The sequence below is a fragment of the Physella acuta genome, unplaced genomic scaffold (genome assembly GCF_028476545.2).
Source record: "Physella acuta isolate Inbredline_101_S28 unplaced genomic scaffold, ASM2847654v3 ptg000357l, whole genome shotgun sequence".
Classification (NCBI taxonomy): Eukaryota; Metazoa; Mollusca; class Gastropoda; family Physidae; genus Physella; species Physella acuta.
This window is the reverse complement of record NW_026731876.1, coordinates 589,287-613,068: the sequence shown is the minus strand read 5'-3', so window position 1 is coordinate 613,068 and position 23,782 is coordinate 589,287. Positions and strand designations below refer to the sequence as shown.

The following is a 23,782-nucleotide window of genomic DNA, read 5'->3' as shown; positions in this document are numbered from 1 at the left end:
GGCTTGTCTGGGTCTAAGTGGGCTTGTCGGGGTCTAAGTGGGCTTGTCATGGTCTAAGTGGGCTTGTCGGGGTCTAAGTGGGCTTGTCAGGTGGATGGTCTTAGTGGGCTTGTCAGGTGGATGGTCTAAACGGGCTTGTCAGGTGGATGGTCTTAGTGGGCTTGTCAGAGTCTAAGTGGGCTTGTCTGGGTCTAAGTGGGCTTGTCAGGTGGATGGTCTAAGTGGGCTTGTCAGGTGGATGGTCTAAGTGGGCTTGTCAGGTGGATGGTCTGTTTGCTTGTCGGGGTCTAAGTGGGCTTGTCAGGTGGATGGTCTAAGTGGGCTTGTCAGGTGGATGGTCTGTGGGCTTGTCGGGGTCTAAGTGGGCTTGTCAGGTGGACTATCTGTCGGCTTTTGATGATTTAAGATACGAGGTTTCACTAGAGATCAAAGGCAGTAGGGTGAAGCATGCATTATTTCAGTTGCAGTAGAGTGAGACATGCTTCATTACAGCGGCAGTAGAGTGAGGCAAACTTCAGAACATCAGACAGACTTTTAGCAAACACATCGGCCAATGCCAGTCAGACTTTAGAACGAGCAGACCTTGCTACCCAGCCCGCCCCTCCCCAACTCACCCCTAAGTGCCCCATTATTTCGCTCTGTCGACGTCTGATTATTAATAGACTGTGAGATTTGACTGTCGTAACTGTCTACAGGCTGGGATCCATAATCATAGAGAAAAAACTACATCTAACAAGAATTTTGGTTCTTATAAATAGTGTTGATGTTGTAGGTTGTATACCATTGTAGTTTATTTTTAAAATATTTAGTTTTCGTATTCCTCCTGGAATATGATCAAGTGTTTCTACTTTATCGGATGCGAACTATAGACGAAGTATTGTAAATGTAAGTCTGTCTGTCTGTCTGTCTGTCTGTCTGTCTGTCTGTCTGTCTGTCTGTCTGTCTGTCTGTCTGTCTGTCTGTCTGTCTGTCTGTCTGTCTGTCTGTCTGTCTGTCTGTCTGTCTGTCTGTCTGTCTGTCTGTCTGTCTGTCTGTCTGTCTGTCTGTCTGTCTGTCTGTCTGTCTGTCTGTCTGTCTGTCTGTCTGTCTGTCTGTCTGTCTGTCTGTCTGTCTGTCTGTCTGTCTGTCTGTCTGTCTGTCTGTCTGTCTGTCTGTCTGTCTGTCTGTCTGTCTGTCTGTCTGTCTGTCTGTCTGTCTGTCTGTCTGTCTGTCTGTCTGTCTGTCTGTCTGTCTGTCTGTCTGTCTGTCTGTCTGTCTGTCTGTCTGTCTGTCTGTCTGTCTGTCTGTCTGTCTGTCTGTCTGTCTGTCTGTCTGTCTGTCTGTCTGTCTGTCTGTCTGTCTGTCTGTCTGTCTGTCTGTCTGTCTGTCTGTCTGTCTGTCTGTCTGTCTGTCTGTCTGTCTGTCTGATGCTAAAAAAAACTAAAAAAGCTAATCAATGTTTCCTATATAAAGCTCTAGTTTTCCGCTCTTCCGCTCTCTTATATACTCAATTACGTCATTCTTTTGTCTATACGGTTCTATTTAAAAATGTAATGTGAGAAAGTTTAGGGGAGATCACTCCAGTTTTATTTTATTTGAATGAAATAATAGCAATCCAATTAAGACCTTGATGATACTTTTAAAAATGATGAATAGTTTGTGTGTGTGTGTGGGGGGGGGGGGGGGTAGTTTACGTCTTTGCTCACTGTCAAGATGTTTTTGCCCAATCAGTACCACAGAGAAATGAGCAGACCAAAATGGTTTTTTTTAAAAAATAGTTTGGAGTGATAACGGCGAACTCGACAGGAGTTGTGTTAATGTGTGGCTCAGTTTTTATTGGGGCAGCCTGGCATGAAACGATTACATCTCGATAATCATTCTCCAGAGTTCTATCGTATTTTCAGACATTATGGGGAATTATGCTGGCTTTTGATTTATGTAAAAACAGAAAATTGATGTTTTTTCGAATTAGACGGTTTGAGACCAACACCATATATATAAATAAGTAAATATATATATATATATATATATATAATTTTCTACATAAAATCATGACTCGGTATTTTTAAGCTTTAGATTAAAATCTCAAAAACATATCAAATTACCTGCATTTATTATTAAACGAGAGTTCAGGTTACTCGAAAGCTTTAGGAAATCGAACAATTCTGGTTTTCTTTTGAGTCAAGAAATAAGTGCCAGACTGTGAGTACACACTGTATCACATGGTGAGTACATCCTCTCTGTACCCCCGTCGTTAGCTGCGGTGTGCTCCATGTGCAACAGTTAATGTCACAAAAATATCGTTATGCTAGATAAATAAGTACAAATATACATATGCATATTATATAGTTCACTTGTAAATCTGATTCCAATCAATAACTATATCATCGAAATAAACTAAACTATAAAAGCGATTTAAAAAATACAACTTTCTAGACAATAAAAATAGTATATGCTTGGAATGAATATCTATTGGAAACTGCAAATATCGAACCAGCGCTAACATAATCCTTATGACATAAGCTCAGTCACATTTCATACCGCATCCTCGCCTTAAAGTCATCTTGTCGAAGTCAACTTTTACAGGCTCACTGTAAAAAACAACCAGTCAGCGATAGCAATGGGTATACTGTGGTAATTAAATGTTATAGTGTGGTAATTGTTATTGTGTGGTAATTGTTATAGTGTGATAATTGTTATTGTGTGGTAATTGTTATTGTGTGGTAATTGTTATAGTGTGATAATTGTTATTGTGTGGTAATTTTTATAGTGTGATAATTGTTATTGTGTGGTAATTGGTATAGTGTGGTAATTGTTATAGTGTGGTTATTGTTATAGTGTGGTAATTGTTATTGTGTGGTTATTGTTAAATTGTGGTAATGGTTATAGTGTGGTAATTGTTATAGTGTGGTAATTGGTATAGTGTGGTGATCGTTATAGTGTGGGGATTGTTGTAGTGTGGGGATTGTTATAGTTGTGTGGTAATTGTTATAGTGTGGTAATTGGTATAGTGTGGTGATTGTTATAGTATGGTAGAGAGGGAGAAGGGAGATGGGGTGGATGGGGGGTAGATGAGTGGTACAAACAACCTGACATTGACTCTACAAACTTGCCGTTGCTAAAAAATTAATTATGCATGACATGCGCGGAGTCCCAGTGCGCCACAGGAAGCAGACGAAGCTGTGACGTATTTGCTCGCGAACTGTGGGCGGCGAGTTTGACCAGCGGAAGGTTTAACTCTCGTCTGCGTGAGTTGAACGTTGGATTGAGTCCCTTAGCTTTCACTCGTTCTTGCGTCCTAAGTGGCGAATAATCAGCATTAGTGTCAGCAGTTGTTTTGTCGGTGGTTCAAACCTTTTGACAAGTGATTTAATATTCAAGTAGCTATCTGTCTGGTGAGTTCAGTGAAACAAGTTTCTTGCTTGATATTCATGTCAAACAAATTTATTCACACAAACACACACACACACACACACACACATATATATATATATATATATATATATATATATATATATATATATATATATATATATATATATATATATATATATATATATATAAATATATATATATATATATATATATATATATAAATTTATTTATTTATTTATATATAAATAAATACTGATATAGATTACATATTCTGTATATATATATATTTATATATATATATATATATATATATATATATATATATATATATATATTTATTTATTTATTTATTTATTTTATATATATATATATATATATATATATATATATATATATATATATATATATATATATATATATATATATATATATATATATATATATATACATACATTTCTGGTTGGCTGAGATCCTTTGTAATTTTTTTATTTGGCTTTTAGTTTGTTATATTGCTTCTGGCATCTTTCCTCTTCGTTGATTCCTGATGTTCTGTTCACAATTTTTCTTCTCTTTCTGTGTTGTCTTCCATGATTTGTATTTACTTGTGACTTGTGTGATGTGTATTGCCTGTTCAATGGTTTCTCTTGTTATGTGGACTTTTTATTTGGCTGGGTACATTAGATGGCCACCAAAAATGATTGGGTGGGGGGGGGGGGGGTGAGGGTGACTGATTTCTTATTGGCCAACCCTCTCACACGTAGAAAGATATTTCCCCCCTTTGATTAATTTGATCGCGTGTGTATATTGCATCTATTTTGTTTGCTTGTAACGTTTTCTGAATGATCGGAGAGGGTTAAGCAAACCGATTCGTTTATTCTTGAGAGTTGGGTAAGCTTCGTGATCTGGATAAACAGCGGTGATAGGTGCACTTAGTTGACCTCAATAGGTGCACTTAGTTGACCTCAATAGGTCACTTGGTTGACTTCACTAGGTCACTTGGTTGACCTCACTAGGTGCACTTAGTTGACCTCACTAGGTCACTTGGTTGACCTCACTAGGTGCACTTAGTTGACTTCACTAGGTCACTTAGTTGACCTCACTAGATCACTTGGTTGACCTCACTAGGTGCACTTAGTTTACCTCACTGGGTGCACTTAGTTGACTTCACTAGGTCACTTGGTTGACCTCACTAGGTCACTTGGTTGACCTCACTAGGTCACTTGGTTGACCTCACTAGGTGCACTTAGTTGACCTCACTAGGTCACTTGGTTCACCTCACTAGGTGCACTTAGTTGACTTCACTAGGTCACTTGGTTGACCTCACTAGGTCACTTAGTTGACTTCACTAGGTCACTTGGTTGACCTCACTAGGTGCACTTAGTTTACCTCACTAGGTCACTTGGTTGACTTCACTAGGTGCACTTAGTTTATCTCACTAGGTCACTTGGTTGACCTCACTAGGTCACTTGGTTGACCTCACTAGGTCACTTGGTTGACCTCACTAGGTGCACTTAGTTGACCTCACTGGGTGCACTTAGTTGACCTCAATAGGTGCACTTAGTTGACCTCACAAATTTCGGCTCAGTCCGATAGAGTCGCCCCAAAAGGGCTTCTGCCAATCTGGGAATCGATCTAGCATGAGTGAGCGGAAAGTCATTTTGCTGTCCGGACAAACGGCTCGTTAGCGGGCCGGAAATAGAATTATCTATCCGGTACTGCTGTTTGCCGGAAATAGAATTATCTATCCGGTACTGCTGTTTGCCGGAAATAGAATTATCTATCCGGTACTGCTGTTTGCCGGAAATAGAATTATCTATCCGGTACTGCTGTTTGCTATTTGCTGGAAATTTAAAATTGTTGCTACTTCATAGGCCTGTGTGTGTGTGTGTGAGGGGGGGTGGGGGGGGGGGGTTAGGTGTGTGTGTGTATTCTTTGGACGCGCGTGTGAGTGCTTGTGTATGCGTATGTCTAGTATAAAGCACCATCATTATCTCATATAAAATATCTCCACTTTTCTCTCACATTATATCCCTCTTTCCCTCCCTCTCTCTCCCCTTCTCTCCCCCTCTCTCCCTCACTCTCTCTCCCTCTCTCCCTCCCTCTCCCCCTCTCTCCCTCACTCTCTCTCCCTCTCTCTCTCCCCCTCTCTCCCTCTGGTACCACTAGTCTCTAAACTTTAAAATTTTCCTGCAGGCGATACAGCCGTGAGCCTAAGCCCTGAGCCTAAACCCTGAGATAACCCTGAGGTCAAGACACAGCCAACTTTTTGTGCAGCAGCAGATAAGTGGCTGGGTCACTTGAAGCACCCCTAGCTCACCGATATACAAAGCACCCCCAGCTCACGGATACACAAACAGATTACGGCAAGCATCGCCCCATTTCCTGCCTGTAACAGTTTCACGGCGGCTAATCAAGGCGGCACATATCAGAAGCCACGAGCATCAAGGCTGTCTTTATCTAACATCAAGGGTGTGTTTATCTATTCACCACCACCATCCAAGACGAACTTATCCATTGACCACTGCCATTAAGGACGAATATATCCAATATCCACGAATATCACAGACACATTTATCCACTGACTCAAGACATCCCAGCAACTAAACGAACCAGAAATGTAAACTAGGTCTGGTCAGTAATATGAATGTTAACATGAGCGTCCACACACACAGACCTGACCACGCCCCTGTCCTGAATGTTAATATGAGTGTCCACACACACTGGGCAGACCACGCCCCTGTCCCAGCGGCCATCCACTTCACCATCGGACTTTTTATAACGGTCATCGGTCTGGCGGCGGTGTGCGGGAATATTCTTGTCATACTCACGTGCGTCAGGTGAGTACTGCTTTCATTTTATTGACGCCTGTCTCACCATATAACGCCTGTCTCACCATTTGACGTCTGTCTCACCACTTGGCGCCTTTCTCACCACTTGACGTCTGTCTCACCACTTGACGCCTGTCTCACCATTTGACGTCTGTCTCACCACTTGGCGCCTTTCTCACCACTTGACGCCTGTCTCACCACTTGGCGCCTGTCTCACCACTTGACGTCTGTCTCACCACTTAACGTCTGTCTCACCACTTTACGCCTTTCTCACCACTTGACGCCTGTCTCACCACTGGACGTCTGTCTCACCACTTGACGCCTGTCTCACCATTTGGCGCCTGTCTCACCACTTGACGCCTTTCTCAACACTTGACGCCTTTCTCATCACTTGAAGTCTGTCTCACCACTTGACTCCTGTCTCACCACTGGACGTCTGTCTCACCACTTGACGCCTGTCTCACCATATAACGCCTGTCTCACCATTTGACGCCTGTCTCACCATTTGACCCCTGTCTCACCATTTGACCCCTGTCTCACCACTTGACGCCTGTCTCACCACTTGATCTCTGTCTCACCATTTGACGCCTGTCTCACCATTTGACGTCTGTCTCACCACTTGACGCCTGTCTCACCACTGGACGTCTGTCTCACCACTTGACGCCTGTCTCACCACTTGACGTCTGTCTCACCACTTGACGCCTGTCTCACCACAGGACGCCTGTCTCACCACTGGACGTCTGTCTCACCACTTGACGCCTGTCTCACCACTTGACGCCTTTCTCAACACTTGACGCCTTTCTCATCACTTGACGTCTGTCTCACCACTTGACTCCTGTCTCACCACTGGACGTCTGTCTCACCACTTGACGCCTGTCTCACCATATAACGCCTGTCTCACCATTTGACGCCTGTCTCACCATTTGACCCCTGTCTCACCATTTGACCCCTGTCTCACCACTTGACGCCTGTCTCACCACTTGATCTCTGTCTCACCATTTGACGCCTGTCTCACCATTTGACGTGTGTCTCACCACTTGACGCCTGTCTCACCACTGGACGTCTGTCTCACCACTTGACGCCTGTCTCACCACTTGACGTCTGTCTCACCACTTGACGCCTGTCTCACCACTGGACGTCTGTCTCACCACTTGACGCATGTCTCACCATATAACGCCTGTCTCACCATTTGACCCCAGTCTCACCATTTGACCCCTGTCTCACCACTTGACGCCTGTCTCACCACTTGATCTCTGTCTCACCATTTGACGCCTGTCTCACCATTTGACGTCTGTCTCACCATTTGACGCCTGTCTCACCATTTGACGTCTGTCTCACCACTTGACGCCTGTCCCACCATTTGACGCCTGTCTCACCATCTGACGCCTGTCTCACCATCTGACGCCTGTCTCACCACTGGACGCCTTTCCCACCACTGACGCCTGTCTCACCATCTGACGCCTGTCTCACCACTTGACGTCTGTCTCACCACTTGACGCCTGTCCCACCATTTGACGCCTGTCTCACCATCTGACGCCTGTCTCACCATCTGACGCCTGTCTCACCACTGGACGCCTTTCCCACCACTGACGCCTGTCTCACCATCTGACGCCTGTCTCACCACTTGACGCCTGTCTCACCATTTGACGCCTGTCTCACCACTGACGTCTGTTATCCCCAGGTTCAAGGACCTCAGGACACGCTCCAACATCCTGATCATCAACCTGGCCATAGGTGACCTCTTCATGTGCTCCGTCGACTTCCCACTGCTCGCTCTGGCCAGCTTCTACCAGACTTGGCCATTCGGCTCCAAAGGTAAGCCAGTCACGTGTCCAGTTTATTTTTAGCTTCCGTCTTCTGATTGGCTCTTTCATTAAAGTGTAGCGATGAAAGCGAGCACATTAGACGTGGAAGTTTTAGACGGTAGTTGCCAGACGTTTTCCTGCAGCCATTTGCCCGAGCTGACCGGAAGTTCTAGAAACGCGCTAATCCAACCAATTAAGTCTTATTGTTGCCATTTAATCCGAGCATGGTTCTCCCGCTAATGACATGGCCTTTAGCTAGACCACTGCCAGACACATTTACTGTGGACATAATGAGCTCATGTCTGCGGCGTTTCGTCAGGTATATACATATATATATATATATATTTATATATATATATATATATATATATATATATATATATATATATATATGGTTCCCAGAAAGATGCGCACCGGAAAAAAAAGCGCAACGGAAAAAAAGTGAAAATAAAATGCGCAACGAAAAAAAAAGAGCAAACAGAAAAAAGCTCGAACATAAAAAAGAACACTCAGAAAAAAGTGCAAAAAGAAAAAAAAGCGCAAACAGAAAAATTCGCAACCATATAGGTCTTTGTGCAAAAATGTCTCTTTGCGCATTTTTCTGGTTGCGTATTTTTCTGTTTGCGTTTTTTTTTTCTGTTTGCGCTTTTTTCTGTTTGCGCTTTTTTCCGTTGCGCATTTTTCTGGTCACCATCCCATAAGCGCACATTTCCCAGCACCACTGTCGACCCCCCCCCCCTCACAATTTCTCTCACCATCCTCCACCCCTACCTGCTGTTGATGTGTTGGCCAACTTGAGACTGGATGTCTGAGTGAGCACGTGACCTACTGAGAAGAAACTCAGTGCCAGTAACCATGACAACCATCACAACTGATGGCGCCAACACCTGGTTGACGACACACAGATACTCCCCTCCCCCTCCACTCGCCTCATCAGTATAATTTATAACAGTTTGTCGTCAGGTAACCTGATATTGATAGACTATAAACACTAGTGTCATGACGTAACAACACGTGCTAATCACATCCACGTGCTCCATCACATCATCCCCCCTGTGTACTCACGATGGAGCTGCATCCGTTCCGTTACATAAGTTCCAGCCGACAGTGACGTAACGCCCAGGTCACCCGAGCAGACGACAAATCTGATCTCTCGTCCGCGCGAACTGACACAGTTTTTATTTAGAAAAATTCAATGAAACAATTTTTTAATGATTTTGTTAATGATGTTACAATGTTATAACCCGAGCTAATGAAATCTCGAGGCTGTCGCAGCTTTAACCAATCATCTCTCTTGTTTCAGTCTGCCAGATGTATGTCGCAGCTTTAACCAATCATCTCTCTTGTTTCAGTCTGCCAGATGTATGTCGCAGCTTTAACCAATCATCTCTCTTGTTTCAGTCTGCCAGATGTATGTCGCAGCTTTAACCAATCATCTCTCTTGTTTCAGTCTGCCAGATGTATGTCGCAGCTTTAACCAATCATCTCTCTTGTTTCAGTCTGCCAGATGTATGTCGCAGCTTTAACCAATCATCTCTCTTGTTTCAGTCTGCCAGATGTATGTCGCAGCTTTAACCAATCATCTCTCTTGTTTCAGTCTGCCAGATGTATGTCGCAGCTTTAACCAATCATCTCTCTTGTTTCAGTCTGCCAGATGTATGTCGCAGCTTTAACCAATCATCTCTCTTGTTTCAGTCTGCCAGATGTATGTCGCAGCTTTAACCAATCATCTCTCTTGTTTCAGTCTGCCAGATGTACGCCTTCCTCACGGCTGTAGCTGGTATGGTCACCATCAACACGCTGGCCGTCATCGCAGCCGACCGCTACTGGGCGGTGGTGCGGCGCCCCAACCCCGGCCACCACCTTCCCCGGTGCGCCACGGCCCTGGCTGTGGCCTCGGTCTGGTGCTACTCCATCTCCTGGGCGCTGTGCCCCATTCTGGGATGGGGCGCCTACATCCTGGACGGTATAGGAACCACGTGCACGTTTGACTACCTGACCCGAAGCTGGCACAACAGGAGCTTCGTCATGGCCATGGTGGCGGGAAACTTTCTACTTCCGTTTGCCGTCATGGCCTTCTGCTACACCCGCATCTGGTTGGCCGTCAGGGAGGTCAAGAGTGGCCTTGAGAGGGAGTCCTCCCACGTGACCATGGGCAGACGGCGATTCTCCAGGGACAGCTTCAGTTCTGCCGGAAGTGTGAAGAGAACACCGGATGCCGGAAAACGCCAGAGTTCCGGCAGCGAGACTTTCAGCCAGGACGAGGGTGTGGACTCGCAGCGTGACGTCAACTTCAACGACCACACGAGGGCGCGGATATTCTTCAGCAGACCCAAACTTCGGGGTCAGAGTTCAGTGTTGGCCCACGACTCTCCCCCACACAAGCAGGCCGCCGTCTGCTACAGCCAGATCAGCTTCGGCTCAGACGACTGCGTGGCCTACAGCAGCCACGACTACTCCATCCACTCCAAGCTGCTCCTCTCGTCTGCTGCCGGTCACACGCTCTGTGTCCCGTCACGGTCCAGTGGCTGCAGGTCAGTCGTCACGCGCAACCTCTCGCGTCACGAGGCGAAAATATCGTCTGCCTACTCGATGGAGCAGATGGCGCAAATATATGAGAACCAGTTTGGAAACGGCGAAATTTTTTACTGCAACGTCAGCAAGCAGGTCGGGGGTTCGAAACCCAACCAGCCCCGATCTAAAACTCTTGAAAGGTCGATATTTGGGAGGATACGGCTGCGCTACCACGCGGCCCTGGGCTCCAAACTTATCCTCAAACAGCACCGTTATCGTCTGCACTGTGAACACAAGACCATCAAGGTCATTATGTTCCTGCTGATGGCCTTCACCTTGTCCTGGTGCCCCTACACTGTCATCAGCATCATCGGTCTGTTCGGCGACCAGAGCCACATCTCCTACCTGTCCTCTGTGGTGCCCAGCCTCCTGGCCAAGACCTCTATGGTCTTCAACCCCCTCCTCTACTCCATCAGCCACCCCAAGGTCAGGAAACGGATCCTCAAGGCCTTCTGTGGGGCGTCCAAGCTCCAGAGGCCAAAGGTCAGTCGGTGCCAGAACCTCCGCTCATCCTCCACCCTCTCGGCCAACAGCCGCTCGTGATGCCGGACTTTCGGCCAACAGCCGCTCGTGATGCCGGACTTTCGGCCAACAGCCGCTCGTGATGCCGGACTTTCGGCCAACAGCCGCTCGTGATGCCGGACTTTCGGCTAGCCGCTCGTGATGCCGGACCTTTTCTTCCAGTGCCAAAACTTGCAACACAATTGTGATCAAAACTCGCAACCACAATTGTGATCAAAACTCGCAACCACAATTGTGATCAAAACTTACAACCACAATTGTGATCAAAACTTACAACCACAATTGTGATAAAAACTTACAACTACAATTGTGATGATACTTTGTGTTTTCTACCTGTTCTACCTATTCTACCTGTAATACTTTAATCGTTGGATTGGCTCAATTTATGACACTTGTATTTTTGTTTGCTGTTTCACATTGTGTTACATACTGTGATATTCTACGTGCGGTTTCATGTTGTGTTACATACATGATATATTAGTCTATATGCGGTTCCATGTTTCTATACGTCATGTGTTCTGCCTATAATGGAGACAAGCGAGTTGACGAGATTCCTTCCATAGTATTGTTGACATGGAATAAAAACGTGTTTTTTAGATTTAGACCGTTAAAAAAATAAAAAATAAAAACTTAAGCCTAAAATTAATTTAGAAATTTTATATTTTTAGAATAAATGCTATAAAAGTTGCAAATCCTGAGAACTTGAAAATAATTTGTTGAGTTTAAGGCTACATTTCTATTTATTTTCATTAAGCCTAAGTTATAACCGGATGTTTCACTTTCGTAAGACAAATATTGATTGGCTGTACAGTAACTTAGCGATCGATAACTATTTGTTTACAAAACTTTGCAGATCAAGTTTTTAAATAACAATGCAAATTTAAAACCCCATGACCTAGTTTTCTATTTTTAGCTTACAATGTGTACAATAAAATCAACGGCGGCCTATCCAATAGCAGGATGCCATTGTTTATGTCGCCATTACACGTGAAAACCAAATTGTTTTTGCTTTTTTTTTTAATTTTTATTTAGTTACCGAAAATATTATAAACATCAAATACATCCAATCTTTAGTAAAGTCCGAAAAAAACCAGATAGACAGGATTTTATAACCATATTAATTGTAACTACGACGTGCAAGATTTTTAAATGAATTTATACACCTCTCAAATACCTTTGAGACTTTTCTCGCTGGTGTCCATTGATGTGTTCTCTGATGTGTCGTCGATTGTTTAGTGTGTCTCTACCTTACCGGAAGTGTAGCGTCATTGTTTATATTTGTACAAGTCAGTGAGTAGAAAAAGTTGTTTATAGCTAGAAACTAGAACTGTAGCGGGTGGGGGGGGGTGACTTTTGTGACATGTGACAACAGGAGTTAGCTGGGGACGAGAATCAAGTCAGCGCTTTGCTGACTTCCGTCTTTTGACAAAACACGTGATCATACCGTTTAGCTTTGAACCACGTGATGTTGTTGTCGGCTTTATTTGTTATTCTACCGGCTCTGGTCTATAAATAGCCTCCTCTAACCCACTTAACTGATGATTTCGTCCACAACTTTTATAGAAGAATAAGTTGAACTCAGCCACAACAATAGCAGACGTGTGGAGACGGGTGGCGCCGCTAGTGGGGCACCACCAAGTACACAAATAAGGGGAAATAATTTGACTGAAGCCACACAAAAATTAATTTTTAAAAAAAAGAAGTTGAGAATATTTGAAGACAAAATAATATGTTTTGAAAAACTCGAATGTTCTAAAAGAAGACTTGTCACAACCATGATAAATGTTTTACAGAAATAACTTTGTAGGCCTGTTTCAGATTTTAATTCCTCACTAAATTAGATTAGAAAAAAACAACAACACGAGAATCGTGCAGATCGGGGTCACGGGACAGAAGTTGTCTTCTGTTGATCGTCACAACAGTCAGCTATCCTACCCAGACTGTGAAACTCTACTATCCTACCCAGACTGTGAAACTCTACTACCCTACCCAGACTGTGAAACTCTACTACCCTACCCAGATTGTGAAACTCTACTACTCTACCCAGACTGCGAAACTCTACTACCCTACCCAGACTGTGAAACTCTACTACCCTACCCAGACTGTGAAACTCTACTACCCTACCCAGATTGTGAAACTCTACTACCCTACCCAGACTGTGAAACTCTACTACCCTACCCAGACTGTGAAACTCTACTACCCTACCCAGGCTGTGAAACTCTACTACCCTACCCAGACTGTGAGACTCTACTACCCTACCCAATATAAGGAAGTGGGGAGGGTTGCTTTAAGGAGATCCAAAATTGCCGATCAAAAATTAATCTATAATTTAATTTTACCAACTTATTTATTTTAAACATCTCTGCCCCTGGTTTAAGCGTTTGGTTTAATGAGTTAATTAATCCATGATGAAATTATCGCAAAATTTGTTTTTTAATTAAAATACCGTAGACTAGGGAAAAGGGAGATTGTCGCATTAAAAAGGGGAATTAATCAGATGTTGCAGAAAATGGTTCTGTAAAAAATGCTTTACGTTGCCTAGCAATGAGACACGGCACGCATTACGTCACTACTTAAAGAGGAAATAAAATTTTAAAATATATAAACTAGCTTTATAAAAAAATAACCTTTTAGATGCTATGAAAATCAAATAAAAAAATTGCCCTTTTTAAAAATAAAAGTATTGGTCGCTCATAAAATCTTGTAAAGTAAACACATTTATTTATTTTATTATTTTCACTGCATTTAAAATCTTATTTTTGTTAAGGTTTTTATATTGTTTGAAACTTTTTAGAACAACCTAAATATGAATTCTAACAATTTAAATTGTGAGGGGTCGTCGAAAAATCGGGGTTTAGAATTTTTAAACGATGTGTGATGGTAGTTGGAGGTTGGGGAATGAAAGTTTGAAAAGTATTCAAACAGACTTCTAACCGTTATTTCGCATTGTCAATTGTAATAGAAATGGATTAATATACTCCATGGTGACCGCGCTCAGAATGTATTTTAGAAAGAAATCGACGGTTTAAAAAAACTGAAACTTGACAGGAGTGGTAGACAAGGTGTGACGTCATTTTACTGGTGGGGTTGGCAATTATCGGATGGATGCCGGAAAAATGCACCATCGGAAAACTGAGCAACGGAAATCTGCACAAACAGAAAATTGCGCAAATACAAACCAATTATACTTATCGTAATACACTTCATTTGTGTCATATTTCGAGGAAATATGTTTTATTATGCTACTATATACATGTGGTTATTCTTTGTTAATGTCTATAAATGTTCGATTTAAGAAAACTAAAATATACTTGACCACTTTTTTGTGCGCAGTTTTCCGTTGGAACCATTTTCTTTTGCTTATGAGATCAGGACATTGTTGTAGCGTGTTATTTATGAGATCAGGACATTGTTGTAGCGTGTTATTTATGACATCATGACATTGTTGTAGCGTGTTATTTAAGACAGGATGCCTTTTAATAATACGTGATTAAGTTTGTTAACATGCCACATTTGATGCTACCACGTTGTTTGGTATTACCATGTTATGTTACCACGTTGTTTGGTATTACCATGTTATGTTACCACGTTGTTTGGTATTACCATGTTATGTTACCACGTTGTTTGGTATTACCATGTTATGTTACCACGTTGTTTGGTATTACCATGTTATGTTAACATGCCGTTTGTTTTTATTACCTTGTTAAAATGCCATGAGTCTATTTTGACCAAAAAATCTATGTTAATATATGAATTACATTTGACATATTAGGTGGCACAGTTTGATGATCACTATCTCTGGTTGGCATTAATTGTTGACAATTTCACACAGCAAAATTGATGAATAAACATGATTTATGATATTTTTGTAAGCATTCATAGTTTTTCTTTTCTTGTTTTCCTGTCATGCCTAGCTCACTTCAACTGGGTGGACGTGTACAAAGGGTCATCATTGTCATCATCATCATCTATCTCTTTGGTTCTTTGAGGACCTACACATAGATACATCATTGTCATCATCATCATCTATCTCTTTGGTTCTTTGAGGACCTACACATAGGGTCATCATTGTCATCATCATCATCTATCTTTTTGGTTCTTTGAGGACCTACACATAGCGTCATCATCATTATTCCATTTGGTTCCACTCTGAGCCATGTCTTGCTCTGTTGTTGATATCCATCTGAGACTCTCCAATATATCTTGATAGTCCTTGCCTTTCTTTCTACTGTTGTCTGTCATACATCTCCCATAGTTTTGTGTTTTCTATCTTATACTGCCACAGTGTTTTCTATCATATACTGCCACTGTGTTTTCTATCTTATACTGCCAATGTGTTTTTACCTTATTTATAAAGGTCTAAATTCTTCTTCTTGTCTCTCGTGTTCTCCAAGTCTCGGATCTGTAGAGCTGGACTGCTTTAACACTGGAGTTTAAAATTCATAGTTTTTGTTCGAGGTATTTCTTCATTTCCAGACTGGAGTTAAAGATTCTTAGTTTTTGTTAGAGATATATCATCATTTTCAGACTGGAGTTAAAGATTCTTGGTTTTTGTTAGAGGCATATCATCAGTTAAAGATTCCTAGTTTTAATGAATCAACTCACAGACTGGTCTAGGATGTACACATGCCTGTCAGCACTCCTAAGTGGTATATGAATCAATCTACTACTTGCTCCTTCTTCGGGTTCTCTAATTTGACATCCTCATTTTTTCGTGGTTATTATTTAATTTTGAGTGTTTTAAGCCCCACTCTTGTTCCAGTTCTATTTAAAGCTGCAACTCTCTCCTCTGTGTCTTGTTTAGTCGTCTGATAAAGTAAGTCTATATCATTAAGTTCCCAGTCGTTCAGGTTTCGCGTCAGTCCATTGCCAGATTCTGCATATGCTTCTCTCATGACCAAATTTAAACTAGCAGGAAGTGTACTGGTGAGAAGAGACATCCAGCTGTAACGTGTCTTGGGACCAAGGTGTTTTTTAAAATTCTATACACTTGACGGCAGGAGGCTGTCGTGTTTAAATCCTGCCTGTTCTTTGTGTAGGTTGCATGTTTATTTAGTTAGATTTAGCACAATTCTGCTAAAAACCTTGCTTGGTACAGATAAGCAGGTGATTCTTCACCATTTCTTACACTGTGATTAGTTACTGCTTGTTGATATGTTTATCCTAAAGGGTTTTTCTGATTTCACCATAATGAGGGTCATCCAAGGGACTTAACACTCTCAGCACAAATTCTCTCCCTTGAGATTTTGAATCTAAGCAGATAAATCAGTTCACTAAGTTGTTCTCTGGTGGCTGAAGTGACATGTCTCAGACTCCTCCCCCCTTCCATAACGCACTGGCTAGGAGACAAGCAATTGTACAGAACAATTTATCTACAAAGATTTTTTTTAAATTGGATTATTCTAAAAGACTGTAAGGTCACAATGACATTTGAAAGAATCCCGCTGTGTCTGAGATGATAAATAATTCATGTGTACCCCAGACAAAGCTGAAACAATTTGTTCAAGTGTTGCAGCATTGGTTTATTTTGGTTTGTTGAATAGCTAGCACTGACATTTGGTTTATCTTACACAATAGTTTGTTGTGTAGCTAGCACTGACATTTGGTTTATCTTACACAATAGTTTGTTGTATAGCTTGCACTTACATTTGGTTTATCTTACACAATAGTTTGTTGTGTAGCTAGCACTGACATTTACTTTATCTTACACATTAGTTTTATTATTAGTATTTGCCAATACCAACACCCATGTTCAAAGTTTTGTCAATAGAATGTTAGGTAACATGCACAACACATCTTACCAACAGTTTTCAACTGCTGAGTTAAAATAATTTTAATAACCAGTAGTAAAATTACAACATTTTAATTTTTTAAATTTATTTTTTTTAAATGATCAATTAACAAATTTTCCCGTAATAAGCAAAACAATTTCTTAACAGCTTAGAATTTATAAATAGACCAATCACAAATAGAACCCTAAAAAAAATCTAACTGCACTCTGATGAAATCTTCCACTGCCACTATGAGATCTAACAACAATTACTGGTGTACCAAATACGGCCTAGATTGGACAAGCACATTTCTTCATAAGGTCCTAATTAGGAGCCACTGCATACACATCATATACAGCAACCATCAGCCAACTAACTCTTTATGTCCATTCATTCAGTTTTGAATAAACAAACAATTTTGTGAATCAAATGTACAATACTATTGAAATGTACTACCAGCAGGCCATTACAGTGAATTCCAAAGATCTGTTGCAGAAATTGAAACCCCCCCCAGTTAGTGTGAAGCCAGGCGTGGTAGGCAGGTGAACAAAGTGTGCCATTGTGCTAAAACTTAACTGGGTACAAGTCTATGCACCATGTTCTCCTTGTTGATCAAGTGGTTGGTTTTGTGGATGAGCTGCATAAGATCAGAGACACGACAAGACCAGGCGTTCAGCACGGAGTTGGGATCTTTCTGTTGGCTGAAGCTGACCACACCAGCTAGACGGTCTATTTTGGCCTGGACTGTCTTGTTCACCACTAGGTTGGAGAGGAACTCTTCTGTCTCCTGGGAGAGAAGTTCACAAAGGATTGAAGGAAATGTATAAAATAACGGATGAAATATTGAGCTGAAACAAAACATGTTCTTACATTTTCTGAAAGATCCAACAGTTCTGCCATCCTCTGCATCCTGAGTCTTGTGTAGTACTTGGCCATCACTCGGATGTTCTGTCCACATGAAATTAAACATGCAACAATACATGTGTTAGACATGGATGGATGACTGAGACCCACGTCATAAAATTATCCATCATCAATAAAAGTTGGTGATTATATGGACCACTTACAATAAAAGTTGGTGATTATATGGACCAGCTAGAGTAAAAGATGATGAACTAAACTTACATGTTCTACAACTCTGTTCTTGAGATCTGCCCATCTCTTTTCGCCCCCTTCTACCTTACTACTTGTGCTAAAAACAAAAGTGGCAGTGTCTCCAGTTTTAAGTCCCTTCTCATAATCTCGACACAAAAAGGTCCAATTCATTATCTCGTTTGTTGTAAACTTCTTCAAAAATTTTCTGGCAAAAACCAAGTAAAACCATGCAACTATTTAGGAAATATGTTTCAATATATTACAATAGCTTTCAGAACTTACAGACATCACAACAAAATTATTGACAGTATGAACACCAATGCTCAACAAATTAGAAAAAACAGACACAAATGTAATAAGTATGTGACAGACTGACATACATTTTTTTTACAAACCCAACTTACTGATAAAAAGTAATTTCTTCTAAATTTTTGTCTTGTGCAACTCTGTGCAGTAAATCAGACTGCTCGTTGTCGTAGGGAGCCAAGACTAGGTACAGCACCACACAGCGTAAAGCCTGGGTAATTAAAGATGAGTTAATAATGAGATGGAAATAAGCAAACACTGTCAATCACTGGCTCAAGTTATATCATGTTATATTATAAGAAGCCACATCACGTAAAGCCCAAGTTAAACATAATGAGCAGGGAAATGGTAACCAAAAGACAACAATTTCATTCAAGAGTTGAATGATTAATGACCCGCAATGCATAGAAGTTAAAGCATCCTTTGCCTAATTCAATGGCAATTTTGAAATGTTTATAAAACTTATTGCTTTTATCCAGATTTCAGTAAAACATTAAAAAAAGTTTTATTTTGATTATTGATTAATCGTTAGGTATTCTTTTAAATGCAAACTCTTACTTCTTTCATCTTCTCTTTATCTTTTTTAATTTGTTCAGTGTTGTATATGGCTAGGTAATGTTTACAGATGGCCAGATAAGATCCTTCATGCTGGTCCAACTCTATCATAAGCTGGTAGAACTTTAATTTCAAATCCTAAAAAACAAACACATCTTTAATCAAACCATGAAAACATTTCCTTTATCAAGAACAAACCCTGAAAACGTACTTTATCAAAATCAAATGCTGAAAAAACACATATATTTAAACCCAACTAAACCTTAAAAATGCTGCTACAAATTGGTTTCAATCAGCAATAGGTAAACAAGGTAGATCTGATGCTGACACGATTTATAATTATCATTTATTTGGATAAATGGTTGAATTTCACAGGAGCAACTAGAATTAATATAATGGTTGAATTTCACAGGAGCAACTAGAATTAATATAATGGTTGAATTTCACAGGAGCAACTAGAATGAATATAGTTAATACATGGCAAAAAAAAAATGGAGGTGTAAGGTCAGCTCCACTTACTACAGTATCTGCATCCTCAAAAAACTTGATGCTAATTTTCTTGCTGATGATCTGTGTGCGGATGTAATCTTTTTTGGCAAGGCACAGTCGCATCTGTTCCAAAATGAACTCAACTTTCTCTTTTCTGTCCATAGATCCAAAAGTTTCAACCTAAATGAAAAAAAGTGTAGTTATGTTAGAAACAGAAGTTTGTTTCAACTGTAGTGTATGAACTAACTGGTAGTTTTCGAGGCAATATTTTCATACAAAACTAATGCTAATTGTATACCTGTAACTCTTGCAATACACTTGCTGCTGTAGCTATGTCCCCCTCATCTTCACGAATTTTAGCCAGTGTTCTGGTCAGCCTTGCCCTTTCAATCTCAACATAGATCTGCAACACACAAATTATAGTCATATCAATATCTGCAACACACAAATTATAGTCATATCAATATCTGCAAATTCAAACATAATATCTGCAAAATAAGAAATGGCAAGCTGTAAAATATTTTGGAATTAAAATATTAAAAACCAGTTAAAAATTGGAAGGTGTGATTTCTTAAAATATTTCCAACATTAGCAATAGAACAATAAACTAAAATGAAAGTTTTAATTGATTTCTTTTAATAGAGCTGTTATGACATGACAACAAGTGTAAATTCACTGTTTACATCACTTATGGCAATCATGTTTTAAAGACTAAATTAAAGGATACCAAAGACAATGAGTGATAGGGGTTTTACCTTTCCAGCAGTCACTGATCTGAGGGTGTCTATGAGTTTTAACTTGATTTCTTTTGTTGGCGTATTTTCAACATAGCTACATGCCTCTTGAATCATCTTAGTCACGGACTGGCAAAAAAATAATAACCTTTTAAGTAACCTTCCCCATATCATTATTAAGTGTTGGCCACCCACTACACATGGTAAACATAATTTGCTCTCATTTAATTGACTAAAGTGACAGATAGTGAACCAACCTGTTTAATCTGACCTCGTTTTTTAGTCAAAAGCACAATGTTTTCATTTAAGGCATCCCAACTTTTTGCTTCAAAGCATATTTTAACAATAGCAACCAATATGCGACTTGTTGAATGTGTATCAGCAGCCTAGAAAATATTAGCCAGTAATACATTTAAGATGGGTGGTAGTTTAATAAAATCAAATTAATATGTCTCTTAAGGCTGTAATTGTGTATAAGTAGCAACTTTTACATAATTTTACATCACTGCATCTTTAAAGTAATATTTGAACTACTATAATTTATTGTAAAAAGTCCCGTTGATAAACTCATTGCTAACACTTACAGTCCTTGTCTGCTTCTCAAGAGACATTAAGTTGTCAATAGCTTCTGTCAGTTTACCTTGCTGAAAGTAGTAAAAACAAATTAGTGGTTCAAAGTACAAGCAATGTATATTAAACTAGATTCATTGAATTTCTAGGTTTAAAATTTAAAACAATCTCACAATATAGCGCCTGTAATTATTTCAAGACTGTTTAGTTTAAAAAATGTAATTAACACTAAAACAATGGTTTAGCCTGTCACACCATTCTGGAATACACCGGATGCACTGCAAAAAATATTTTATCTGGCACTATCTTGTAAATAAACTTAGTTTAACTTTGCGGTCTGATATCTCCGAAAGTATTTAACATATTTTAACCAAGAACCCTGAGCGTTATACGTGTACATTTAATCTATTCTTCTACCAAGTTTCACAGTTGTAGTACGAAAACTCACAGAGTCTATAGACTCGAAGTAACACCCCCCCTTTTAAAAAGGTGAAAAAGCCTCCCCCCTAATCGGCACGTCGCTGCGGAGGGTAAAAATTGCGATTTAATCGGCGATTTCTTCAACGTCTGAAATAATAGAGAAATCAAACTTATACAGTTAAAAAGGTTGTTCAATTACGAACAGAATGATGTATAACATGTTAACATAAACACAATAAAAGCATGCAAAAAACAGAGTTAAACATGCAGGGGGTAGGGAAAAGCCGATTTGTCCGATTTTCTCGGCAGCGGCATTGGCCTAGCTAAATAAAGACAGCATAAACAGCGTTGTTTGTAATTGTAAAGCTTTTGAAATCCTTTTAAAACAATTAGATCTATATTTTGCATTTTATGTTAAGTATTCAGGTAGCTCATACTGGAATTGGATCTACTAATTATTGAATTGTAATCTCACAAAATAGCACGGTTATTATTCTGGAATGGTAGGCCTCAGTAAATAAACAATGGCGTAGTCAGTAGTCTATCACACCATTCCTGAATCCACCAAAAGTAAAACCCTCAAAATTTGTGCCTAATGGATTAAATCTGGATGTCTATTTTTCAGTGGTCATGTTTACATTGAAAATTTGAGTAAATTTTAGTTTAGCTCAGTGGTTGATTAAAAATAGGGATTTAGGTAAAAAAACACTAATCATCATATAAAAATAAAAATTACATATTCTTGTAGAGCTCAACTATATGAAAACAAAACAAAAAAGATTTTCTGTCTAGCTCAAATAGTTTTTTTTTGGCGAATTTTTTTGTGAGGGGTGGAATCCCCTTGCTTTTGCATTGGCCAATTGTGACAAATCATGGTATACCTGAATAAATTGAGCATAGTTATTTTACTTGCAGTTGTATTTTGTTCATATTTGCAGAGTTTAACTAGAATGATATATAGAACTTGTAAATGCTGTTGAAATTAATAAAAATAATACAGAACTTATATTTTTGTGTTGGCTTCCTCCCATAACCCCAAAAAACTGTGTGCTGCGCAAATATGAAAATGTTTCTAAAGCCATATTTTATATAAATACAGCAAATGAAAGAACTACAAAGTTAGAAATCTAAAGTAAATGACTTGAACACTGTTATGTGCATATAATTGCCTCATTATTTTGGGCAGGTGAAGTAGAGTCCATCTTTAAGCCATTTTGTTATAAAACTGCTGCGCAAATATGAAAATGTTTCTAAAGCAATATTTTATATAAATACAGTGAATGAAAGAACTCCATAGTCAGAAATCTAAAGTAAATGACATGAACACTGTAATGTGTCTATAACTGCCTTGTTATTTTGGGCAGGTGAAGTAGAGTCCATACAAAAGCCATTTTGTAATAAGTGAAATGAAGTTATCAGATCAATGTTTTTATGTGTGAATTGTGTATGGATTCTGATTTTCAGCATATAACTATATCTAAGGGTAAGTAGAACTTGAATACTTAAAATTACAGTTAGCACAATGTTAGTGTATAGCAACAGACAGGTAACCTAGATCTAGATCTAGGTCTGACTCTTGTCAGTCTAGAGTCTAGTCTGACAAAATTGGATTTTTAGGAAAAACATATTCTAGAAAACTAGAACTAGAGCTGAAAAAATTAAAGATGGGTATGTAAATATATTTTGAAATAAAAAATTAGATTTGTTTGCACATGCCATAAGATTGCTGTTATTAGTGGACCAAACTTAAAGGCAGGAAGATCGGGATGAAAAAATATAACAATGGTGGCAGCGTGACCTACATACAGTGTCTACGTTCGGAGGGGTATAACTAATGTCGGAGTCAAAATATCCAAAAACAAATTTCATTTCCAATTACTTAAGATATGTCTGATCAGTAATCTACTCTCATCTAGAGGAATCTTTTAAAAAATCGAGATTCCAACGTATTTGAAACTAACCTTGATACAGGGGGAAGACCAAAGCAGAGACAGCATGCAATCAGGTCGCAAAGCCATTAAAACTAAGGGACAACCACTCTACTTTTTAATTAACCTTAGGAAATGACCTTTTAAACTTAATTAATTACCATAAATTAAAAACTTATTAGTATGCAAAACCAAATCTCGTGGGTCCGGTATCAGAAAGTAATGGGCGATTTCGGGTCATGTTTTTACCGCGAACTCGGCGGATGCCGACAACCCTATTAAAAATTAAAAAATTACCTAAAACTAATGGCCTTAATAGCTTAGAATACGATATAGAGATTTAGTCTATATGCCTAATAAGAAGTAACTTTCATATCAGTGTGATGCTATACCTTAGCAAGTGTCTCGCATAAAGGAATTTTTTCTTCCACAGTAGAACTGAAGTCCACTTCCATTTTTTGGATACGACCATCGTTAGATTCAGACGCCATGATGAATAAGCAGGAGATTGGAAACCGGGTTGCCAGATCAAACTTCGCATTTTCTGAAAATCTTGTAGGCCTACAACTTTGAAGTTAAGAAAAAAGAAGCCAAAGAAAAATAAAAGATGAACAATTAATTTTGAAAGTTAGGCAATAGGATCAATTTAGTAAAGAGTTTTAGAAGAAGCTTTTTTGCCTGTTTCATAAATGTGTGGGTTTTTTATGTTGTATTATTTTTTCTGTAGACTTAACTCTTTTTATATTTTTCATTAGGCCTAGTTTTTTGTAATTAAAAATGAGCAGCATTGAAAGTATAAACAGATAGGTTTCGTGTTTTCAAACACTTGGC

The 23,782-nt window shown here is 39.7% G+C and overlaps 2 protein-coding genes across 2 annotated transcripts; one reads left to right on the top strand and one right to left on the bottom strand.

Moving 5' to 3' along the window:
• Positions 1-6,057: 6,057 nt before the first annotated feature.
• LOC131941312 (rhodopsin-like) lies at positions 6,058-11,104 on the top strand. Its single transcript, XM_059300506.1, has 3 exons — positions 6,058-6,191; positions 7,864-7,997; positions 9,732-11,104. Exons 1-3 carry the CDS (start codon positions 6,058-6,060, stop codon positions 11,102-11,104), a joined length of 1,641 nt encoding a protein of 546 aa, XP_059156489.1.
• A 5,869-nt stretch (positions 11,105-16,973) lies between these two features.
• On the bottom strand, positions 16,974-23,477 carry LOC131941317 (26S proteasome non-ATPase regulatory subunit 12). The gene is made up of 11 exons (XM_059300520.1): positions 23,344-23,477; positions 20,618-20,677; positions 20,291-20,419; positions 20,055-20,162; positions 19,598-19,702; positions 19,330-19,479; positions 18,814-18,948; positions 18,354-18,466; positions 17,980-18,154; positions 17,725-17,802; positions 16,974-17,641 (listed from the first exon to the last, which is right to left on the bottom strand). The coding sequence occupies exons 1-11, from the start codon at positions 23,440-23,442 to the stop codon at positions 17,426-17,428; spliced, it is 1,368 nt and encodes a 455-aa protein (XP_059156503.1). The 5' UTR covers positions 23,443-23,477; the 3' UTR covers positions 16,974-17,425.
• Between the last annotated feature and the right edge of the window lie 305 nt (positions 23,478-23,782).